Raw genomic sequence first — 11,576 nt, 5'->3', positions numbered from 1 at the left:
TCGATTTTGGACACTAAACTAGCGATACACGATGGTTTTTGATGGAGCTTCATCCTTGTTGTGAAAGTGTTCACGATTAATTCCAGTTTTTGCCGAGACGAAACTTTCAACTAAATATAAATTAAACAAATAGCGTCCGTGCGACAACATTTTCTGAGTACGTATATCGTCAAAAATTTCAAACTTTACGATGGATACTTTTAAAATGGACTCACATGACAAGAGTGTTGCCAATTCCCGAAATAGAAATAGCGACCCTCGTATAATATCTTGAGATTGGGCATAAACCTCTCGTGAACAACATGTATTGCGCCAAGGAACATCATTTGGAAACAACTATTATATTTTTTAATATTGCCCAAAAATTGGTGAGAACTATTTCCGGTCCTAAAAATTAATGAGCGTAATGGAATTGGTGGAAAGATCAATTATGCTAATATTACTTTTCCACTGACAAAATAAAATCCAGTAGATTCATCCCTGTATTTTATTGTTTTAGATTATTGAGATTATGAAAAAAATATTTCTTGAAAAGATTACCACTTTCCCAATTATAATTGAATTGTTGGCACTATAACTTGTTTCTAAATAGTAGCGGAATGCTGCTTGTTCCTGGATTACAGGAGCATTGCGTCTGCGAAATAGCAAATTTATTGAGTAGTGCTTGCTATTGTTGTGTTGTGCATGTACTAGTTGTATTCTAAGCCTATACATTTCATTTACAGTGACTTTCGAACATAATTGTAACATACCAATATGATTATCATTATTTTATGTGTCATGCATATTATTATCATGTTTATTAATATGGTTAGAATTTAAGGTAGCTCGTCATACACTTAATTGACTTTGATGATCTAAATCAAATAAGGACTAAGATGAGTTGTCGGGCAGCCTTGTTCTGATTAAATAATAACATGTGTGAAATACATTTTCACAGAATGTTTTACCATAAACAATCCCTACATATTTCAACTCAATTCTTGGTAAATGTTTGTTCGGTCACAATTAGAAGATGATTCAAACTTACTGTTAGTACATAGTTCCTGATTCTCACGTTATCTATATGTAATATTGAAGGTTATCGAAATATTTTTGAAACTTAGAGTAAGCATCACTTCCATTATATCACAATTGTAAATTTTGGAGTCAAACTTTAAAATGGTATTTTGATGTAATATAAAGAACGATGTGGATGACCAAAAATATTTAAAAAATTGAATTGCAGCAAAATCCAGCTCAATCATTCAAAGAACCTTCAGGCTAGTCAACAGTTATCAATCAATCGTTACAATAGATAAGAATTGAGAGTTATAATGTTGCAACTCGAATCAGATTTTCTGTCGCACTCTAGCACCTGTTCAGATCGATGTAACATCAATCGGCAAAGATGCTTTTGCTGAAACGCTGATGAAGTGTATCCATGATTACATCACCGCTAAACCAAATTGTTTCAACGTGGTACCGGCATATTCCCAAAAATATTGAAAAAAGCTTTATCTAATAATTTTTTGGGAAATACTATAATGAATTTATATTTTACAGATATTTCTCAACAAAGATCATTTTAAATTGAAGAAATAATCAAAATGGATGCAAGCACGTAATAATATCCCAGTAAATATGAGTTAACAAAACTAAGACGTTAAGTAAAGAATTAAACATTCTTTGAAAACAATGAATTTTTGACCACCCTTGTTATAGTCACTATAACGAAGGTTTTACAGAATATTTTAATTATGCTATGTGTTTGTGCAAATAATTTTATTACAAAATTGTAGAGAATGGAAAATAGTTACTTATAGATCGACCAATCACACGGAAACAGCTGAAGATGAAGAGTTATAGGATGAAGAGCCAACCCGCATTGCAGAGCCAATGTAGAAACATGCACAAAACATGCATTGGCCGAAAAACGTCCTGAATGGGCACAAAGACACGGTATATGTGTTTGAAAAGACAAAATGAATTTACAGTACGACTACAAACTTTTCGCATGAATACATGCTTTTAAGGTGCAGCAGCCCTCCAAACTCAAAGATGTTTTTTGGGATGGCGATGGTATAGCCTGAAGATGGGCAAGATATATAGAATCAAATGGCTATTACATTGAATAAATATATTTCCATTTTCTTGAAAATCATGTGGTTTATTCCAGAAAAAAAAACGGTAATGACTTTCCGGTACAGCTGGAATATTACCACATTGATGCCTTGTTAGATAATATAAGGTGGGATAAAAGCTATTATTTTGATTGCGCGCCATGTTGGTTATGTGACGATTAGCTTAGTTTGCTTTAACCGTTGTGGTATGTATACGTCCAAATTTTATTATGGATAAATATACGTTACAAGAACGAGCAGAAATAGTGACAATGTTTCTAGAAAATAATGGTTCCGTTATTGCCACTCAGCGGAAATTGCGTCAGTGGTAGCAGGACTTTGGCCCCACGTTATCTATGAATATATATGAAATAATATCTGAATATTTAATGGAACAAGAACTAAATTATTAAGTAGTTTACTTCACAAGGAACCGATGTCATCACCTTGGAAAACTGCCGAATATTAAGTGTCTAACGTAAAAACATACATCTTAGTCTTATTCTACTGTGTTAAAAGTAGCACAAATTGGTGGAAAACTAAGATCAACAATATTTTCTAACACATGTAAAAACAGCTAAGTTTGTTGTATTGAATGCATTTACAGAATAATAAATTATGTCCAGTAAATCGTTGTAAAATATATTTAACCATTCTGAATGTCCTGGATTTGCATACATCATTTTGATAAATTCATCGCATCATCATAAAACACCGAGCAGTGTGTTTAGACAGGAGCTGCTAATTACTGGCATGCAATATTTTACATGTTATATAGCTCGTATACCTTGTCATAAAGTTTGGATGTTGATTGGAGAAATCTCGCCATTTTGGCGATATTAAATTTTGGTGTGCCATTTGTGTACCGAAACAAGTTATATTCGAAATTTGTGGTCTGCATGAAAAGGTCATACAAGCTCGACTCTTCGAGGTATGTGTACAACATCGTAATTTAGTAGCAAATAACTATATATCACTGTACTAATATTTTATAATATCGTAAAACGGTAGCATAAAATCGATTGTAAGAGTAATATTTCTTCTATGTAAAATGATAAGATATTTATTCGTTGTTTTTATTTTGACAAATCATGTTCTCATAGTTTTCATACTAATTTATAGTTGATTAATTCACAATGACTATGGACTTAAAGTAATTTTGAAACTGTAAGCTTCGTTAGCAAATATATGGTATTCAAATTAAATCCCTCCTAAAGTTGCAGTGCAGATGTACGATGTATTGGGTTAAAACTAGTGTTGACAACCATCGCCTGTTAAGTAATTAACTACTTTTTACTATTGACTGTTTCAGTCGTTATTTTTGGACTGATTTTACTACTTTTTACCACTCACTGTTTCATTCGTTATTTTTGGTTCGATTATTTTACTACTTTTTACCAGTGACTGCTTCAGTCGTTATTTTTGGTTCGACTAATTTTACTACTTTTTACCAGTGACTGTTTGAGGTCGACTGTTTTCAGCCGCTATTTTTGGTCTGACCGATTTTGTTACTAGTTACTATCGACTGTTTCAGTCGTGTACTTTTAGTCGCTATTTGTGGTTCTATTAGTTTCATTCAAATGATTTTTAACGTACTGTCTCAGTCGCTCTAGCCGCGATCTTGACTAAAATGTACCCTATTTATGTTTACATAGATTTATATATATATATATATATATATATATATATATATATAAATGATTTTTGGATAGTTTCCTAAAAGAGTGGTAAGAATATTATCTAAACAGAGGAAAACTTTATGGCTAAGGCTTCGCTGTTCTAAAAATGTCAGATAATCAGGATTTTAAAACCTACCGAGGAATAAAAATCCAATTATTTCTTGGAAAATTATTTATAATAATAATAGAAAAGGGACATCAAATAAGCAGAGGACAAACCGAGATAGGCAGCCAAAATTTCAATCGAATGACACTTATGGAGTTCACACTTCATTCATTTAAGTAAGAACTTACGTTTCTACCAATTTTATATAAGCTAGCCCTGACTTTGGATAGCTTTGGAAACTGAATCGGTTATTACAGATGTCTGCCAATGACAGTTCAACAAGTTGAATGACGAACTGTTTTAAAAAGGCCAGTACTAATGAATAATACAAACTAAAAGGCTTCATTCATGACAACATTCGGCCACATGTTACAAAAGTTATGCAGAATACAGTTGCAGTTTGAATATAACCTTCTGACCTACTCAAATAGTTCAATAAAAGCGAACGTGGGTCTGTAGTTGGCATCGTTATATGTCGAAGAGACCAACCGAAGGTATTTGATATATACTGTATGTTGAAAACGATAAAAAATGCTCAACTATTTAAGCACACAGATTATACTGAGTTGTTTTATCGAAAATGAAGGATTATAGCTACATTTCGTCCATATATTTCGGCTAAGTTATTCTTCAACTATCACGGAACTATAGACTATACATTTAATAAGAGTAGAAAATAGAATTTAGATAGAACATAGAATTTGAATATCAAGAATCCGCAACCAAGTTGAACATTAAAACAGAACAATATTTTAGAGCAACTGCCATGAATTAAATTTTGTTATATCTAGGTCCGAATCTACATGAATTATAATGAAATGAATGAAAAAGAAAAACAAGGGAATAAAAAAATAGATGTTATAGTGAGTAAATAATACTTTATTACACTTTATTAAATAAATATCCGTATAAATTTTTCTTTCATTATCTATAAACGAATACGTGTCAGCAAAAATCACAATAAATTATCTCACTAAAAACAATTCCTTAATCCAAACAAGGCTATTCTAAGAAACATACAGATATATTATAACACTATATATAATTATTGACATTGAAGAGGAATGTTTCTGGATTCCATTACCAGATGTCGTTTGCGTAACTGAAACAAAAAGAGATAAATATTAGCAAATAATACTATAATACTAATAACATACAGTTAAATACACTATAAGTAAAGCATAAGTTAAGACCGAAATAAAATATGATGAAAATATACCCTTGCAGGTCATCAAAATACCCATATTTACATACATTTTCTTAGACCTGATGAAATATATTACAATCCAAGTAACCATACCTGTAATTGAATGGTGCAATGTATCATTTGAGGCAATTTATAAATAAAATGGTTTCAACTTATCAATATAGATTCAGTCATCGGTAATAACTGTAATTATTAAAATGTTTTGCAAAAATTTCTTTCACTTTAAAATATTAGACTTTCTGTTACAAAATGCTGTATCGTTGTCAGGTGGCGTCTTAGATATATAAGTCTTATGACGAAATTATTGAGTGTAGAGAAAATATAGTTAACCATACAAAGCATTTGTCTCCTTAGCTATCATCATGAATCAGCTATTAACTTGATAAAGCCGAAGTGCAGATTCAATAATTGTAAAAGATCATCATGCCAGTCATAGGTATTAAAATTATTCACATCCACCATTTTTCATCCGACAGTATATCGCGGCTGGATATTTTATTATATGTATTGCAATAAACTTTTGCATAAGTTTTTTTAGGAATGTTATCAATATACAGAACGCTGTTAAACTATGGAAAAAGATATTGGTTAAGCAATGGATATATTATTACGAAAGGGATTAATCTTCTGAATATACTTAATGGCTCTGGGAGTTCTAAAAAATTAAGAAATGTTCAAGAACCGAACTCTGGTTCTGGATAAAAAATTTGAAGCAAGCACATAATTATGACAGCATTTAAAAATTTAATTAACTTAGTGTATGAAATTCATCATCATTGATCAAACACAGTTCATATGTGTCATATCTGAAATATTAGTTAACAATATTTTTTATTACATGTTTTAATATATATTATATTTTATATATTATATCACTATAAGGATATCTTTTAATGTAAATATTCAAAATATGGATTATAAAACTTTCTAGTACTCACAGTAGGTTCAGCTCAACGTCGAGTAAACATGTATCAATGTAATACATTTTTAAGCATCCTAAACGTAAAATTCGACATTTTTACATAAAATAACACCTATTCCATTTAGCATTGCCTTAGCTCAAGATTGCATTTTTGACATTCATTATATTATTGTTTGATTTGAAGAAATCTGCTACCAAAGTCCGTCAGCCACTATTAGAAATATATGCTGTCCCTCCATTTTATTCCAATTGTCGCCGGAAAGACCAAAAAATGTCGAAGGCAATGACTTGCAAGTTTTATTGGATTTAAACCGAGGTTTAATTCTAAAATAACTTTCAGGCAGTCTAATAATTAATGAACCAACTGTTTTCAGAGATCCTCAAGCGATGGGATCGCGTCAAAATAGCTACCACACGTATTGGCTCGAACAGTTTATTAGAACGTTTTGAGTATTACGGTTTCATTGCTTGCCTAGCAATAACAGAAACATTTTCTATGGGTTTGGTCTCGGAAAGTCATCCACATCGACACCGAAAGTTTTATAGTCATGGCCACAGGTGTATTGCAAGCCGCTAAAACCGAGTGAAACTGTTATTGCAAATGTCTGTCAATTGGTTTAGACCAACTAAGCAAATTGCAAAGAGCCTAGCAATAGCCAGTAAGAGACGCAAAGAACCTATCTAGTAGTTTAATGATGCTAACTGTTAATTATGAGTTATAGTCTTGATTCTGTATAGTTGAAAATAATTTTTAAGACTATTTTGTTGTATTAGCGAGTTAACTACGTAAAACTCCAATTATGTTGTCATTCCAATTATCGAGTATTTCGTTATTCCCATGTTTTGTTTTACATCACTTAAATACCAAACTTTAAAACAATACGGATGTATTTAATAGTAAAGTTGCTACTACTTGTATTCAATATTTAGCACAACCTTAATATCACGAACAAGATTCGATATGAATGTTTAAACTTTATAGTTGTCTTTTTCGTTTCTATTGTTATTAGTTAAACAAAGAGATGAATAGACAATCTGTTAAAGGTCTCGAACCCAAATGAACTCTATCCAAAGACCTCCACTCTTAAACCTTCATAAGTTTCAAATTTAAATAGAAACTTTCGAAGTTTTGGTATGGCGTCGCGGAAAAGTTTCCAGAAAAGAGATCTCGACTTTGAACTAAAGCAGGCTCGGTCATAAAACGAGTTATATAGTTATTAGACGGTTCATAATGGAATTACTTAGTGGCATGTAAAGCATCGCATTTATATCGAATATAATAATTATATATTAAAAGATTTGTTCGGGTAAATATTATAATTAAGTAATTTATCTAAATTAAACATAACGAACACAGAATAGTAGAGAGAGGGTAGACAAAAATTAATATAATTGCTTTTAATTTGAAGCAATTATTTATTAAAACTATTAAAATAAGATTTTACACTTAAGGTTTACGTTATTTAATTATGTGAATTATTGACTTTCCAATTCGTGCAGCGTTTATTAACTAAAAGTAGTTAACGTTTTGCAATAATTACAGATGATGCTGAAGGTATTGTAACAAAGTTGTCATAACTGATGATTTATATTGCCGGTTGAATAAGTAAAAACACAGAAACACAGTTTTTATTCAGGCATTTTGCATTTTATAAATCTCAGATCCCCTCGAGGTTTTTTCTTAAAAGATCTTCATTAAGTAGCTCAAACCTCAACTCTATTGAATCTTACAATCAACTTACAACAATTTTACAATCAATATTTAGGCAAAACTGACTAGACCGTGTATCTCCCATACTGTTGATATGGTTTTAACTGACTGTATTCTTATCATCCACCCAGTTTCTCTCATGTACACTTTTCTACAATCACAAAAAGCTTTTAGCATTAGATCTAGGGCGTCAGTTGTTCCTTGAAAAACGTTTTAGCTAACAAAAATTTGTAATCAAGGTTCATCAGATTTGAAGAAAATGAAAATATACGGATAGATCCGTTCAGTCCGGAAGCCAATGGTCCAGATATCAAATTAAAATTTAAGAGCCATATAAGTGTAACTATTTACCTACAAATATTTTGTTGGATATATAAATAATTGGGTGGATGCGCCTACATGTAACGTCCTTATGTATACATGGTTGCATAAGTCGATATTAAAGTAGTTTCCTGTAAATTATTCTAAACGCTATGGCGCATGCTTGTGATAAAACCATCTGGACAGGACGAAAATCCCGCCATTTTGATTCATTCTGTGTTGAGGCTTTGACCGAGATGTTTGTCGAAATAAATAGAGAGCGACTCAGTTGAATCCACTGTTTTAATTGACCACCTTCACCAAATCGGTTCTAACAATTTATTAAGATTGATATTTATAGTACTTATTATTTATAGTTACATTATTATTTATTAATAATGATCATAAATTCGACATGAATGGTGCCAATGTGCAAAATAAGGTGAACATAATATGACTTTATGATGTATGATTCATATTTTGGTACTTTATCGAACATAATAGGAAACTGCCAACACTCATAGCCATAACTGTTGTCTTGCTTTTTACTTAACGAAATTGACGATATTCTCTATACCCCAAGCAAAAGGCCAAGGGAGGATTTAGTAAATTAAATATTTGATTTTCGAATAAAGAGGTATATATATATATATATATATATATATATATATATATATATATATATATATATATATATATATAAAACATTTATAAAAAAATAAATAAAATATAAGAAAATAATTGTATGAATTTGGTTTTGTTTGATTTAGTTATTGTGTGACGAGGGGAATTAGACAGACACATATATATATATATATATATATATATATATATATATATATATAGGTAATATATATAGGTATAGAGCCAGATATAAAACATTTATAAAAAAATAAATAAAATATAAGAAAATAATTGTATGAATTTGGTTTTGTTTGAGACGAGGGGAATCAAATATAGATGCCAATTTGACTATTTAGCACGTAATTCTGATCTATTGGATGCTCGAGTGATCTTTGGTTTATGTTTACTACTCGTTTGAAAGGCCAGTTTGGGGATGCAACTGTCTCAGCATCGAGTGCATACGTGGGTCAGAGAATTGGATGGGCGGGAACGTGCCGAAAATGAAAGCCATGAGCCTCAGGTTAAACCCTCAATTCTCCAATGGGTAGAGACAAACAAGACAATATTTAATTATACAATTGTAATAGAAAGGTTATCCATTTTCTGGGAAATGATTGGTAAACATAAAAGCGGTATATCTTCTGCTAGAATCGATACTTAGTTTTAGTATCATTATTCATATCACTAGGTTATTTCCGTTTTTTTTTTGCAACCAATATAGCTAAATGTGAGTGTCCGAGAATAGATAGAATTAGCTTGATTCCATTGAAATGTTTGCAGTACAGAAATGACAAGCTAGTCCAGGAATCATAGTGCACCAATATTCGAGTAATTTTTATTACACATATTTAATATATAGTTATGAAGGGACAAAAGCATTTATACAGATTTATTTATTTCTCAGTAATAGAAGAAATATGACAATTCTTGTTAAAAATAGTTTCCTATACCACATTGAAGTTGTCTGTTGTTGCACTCTATTAAAGTACGAAGATAATTTGGGTGCCAAAATGCTTTTAAACGGTTTAAATAATGTAATGGCTAAGTTATTTTGCTTATTCGCAGCAATGGCTTGAATATTATAGCGTATTTTATCAGTTCTAATTAAGTACAACTAATGTATTCGTATATTACATTGTTTTGTAGCTTGCTTCTCCTAATCTAATGATAATCAAAACGAGCCGTATATCGAACTTAATGAAAAGTGTAATAGTGTCAAGTCAAATAGTGTAATTATTTGTCTCTCTTTCAATTTCTCTTTGTTATTACGATTATTTTGTTTGCATTGCGATATCAATGATTGTCAGGTACTAAACCACGATTCACTTCTTTTCGTATTTTTAAAGCCGATCCACTGGTTATTGTCAGGTACCTGACACCATACAGACTATTTTTCTTTTAACATACCTGACTAACAAGTACGGCGCGATGAAGTTAAATAAACTGGTATCTGGTGATACTTTTGATGCCTTTTCTCATGAGAAATTCAAGCAAATATTATCTAGCTATCGATTTTAGTTCATCTGCATGTATTGTTGAAACGTTGAAATTCCAAAATTTTTAATGAATCCTGGACATGAATATCATAAGCATCATATACAAATTATTAAATATTTTATATTTGTTATTGCTTTGATTCCAATAAGTCACCACTTTTTTCCACCTAAATAAAACAATTAAAAATGATATTAAATTAAATTAAAAGTGTTTGTTTCATAACCAATATAACAAAAGTCCTAAATGTGCCATAACTGTAACACATGCATAAAAATACTGAGAACTTACCATAAATTTAAGTTCGATCAGATAATTCTCCTTAATTCTATCAAAAATAGATCAATGGGAAAGCTGAATGTCAAATATCGATGTAAAAATGTAAAATAAACTGATTTCATGTAATATAGTTGATATTCGTTTGATATAAAATAAATAAAATATTACTTCTGGATACGAAACATGGAATTTAAATTTGTTATTTATTTTGTTCCGATTTGGCATTATATTTACGAATCTTACATAGGAAATGTTCAGAGAGCAGATGCTGTTGAATAAGGAATTATTTCAAAGGTTGAGGTTAGGTTGTTTTAAACCAATTACAAAAACGTCAATCTATAAATATTTTCTCAACTGTCTTCTATGGCTCTCTCTACGTATTATGGGATATTAATGTATTAAATTTTTCCATAAGCTTCTTGACACTTTTTATATACACTTTTATAAACGGTCATAACAAAACAAAATACAACATCTAATTTGATGCAGTAATTCTGAAGACATTCATATTTATTTATATATAGTCAATTCAAAATAGCAGTAACAGGGGAGACCTGTCAAAACGTCGTAATGTTGCCGCAGCAACTCTGAGTTTTGCAATATTTTGGCCCTGACATCCAACAAAATTTTAATATAAATAAAATAATTGAACAAATATTCTATTAAATATAATTTATTCTAACATTATAATACATCAAATGCATTTATTATCGAAGAACTTAAAACTACAATTAATTTTACAACCGCAATAATTAGAGTTGTTTTATTATATATACATTGAGCTTTATTCTACACTAGGGAAGGCCTAGTCCACATAATTAATGATTATATATCTGAGTAATCAATTTTACTTTCATTAGAGAGCATATTTATGTTTTACGTTTAGTTCTTGTTTCTTTCGATGCAACGTATCCTAGTAAAGTCATTATGATATTACTATATTTCTCTTTAGTTTGTCCCATTACTATCTGTATACATCTTTCTTGATAAAACTACATTTAATCACTGCATTCTCCTTAATTCATTTGCCATATCTGCAAAACAGTTAGTGTTATTTCTCTCCTTATACCAAAAGTTCATGTATGTTCTGAACAATAACATACATGCTCATAAAGTTTTCACACTTTAGAATACAACTCACTACAACTAAAG

General features: G+C 30.5%; 1 protein-coding gene across 2 annotated transcripts in view; it reads right to left on the bottom strand.

Moving 5' to 3' along the window:
• Positions 1-4,745: 4,745 nt before the first annotated feature.
• The window catches only part of LOC143193247 (uncharacterized), a 327,672-nt gene continuing 320,841 nt past the window's right edge, over positions 4,746-11,576 (bottom strand). For both annotated transcript variants that reach the window (XM_076399328.1, XM_076399327.1), the window contains exon 6: positions 4,746-4,989. In XM_076399328.1, the coding sequence (XP_076255443.1) occupies positions 4,895-4,989 (95 nt within the window). In that variant the 3' untranslated portion in view covers positions 4,746-4,894. The remainder of the gene's footprint in view (positions 4,990-11,576) is intronic.

This window comes from Rhynchophorus ferrugineus, unplaced genomic scaffold (assembly GCF_030347505.1).
Source record: "Rhynchophorus ferrugineus isolate W39M unplaced genomic scaffold, kcgeb_rfMv2 rfM3, whole genome shotgun sequence".
NCBI classification, from domain to species: domain Eukaryota; kingdom Metazoa; phylum Arthropoda; class Insecta; order Coleoptera; family Curculionidae; genus Rhynchophorus; species Rhynchophorus ferrugineus.
This window is presented reverse-complemented; position numbering and strand designations above follow the sequence as displayed.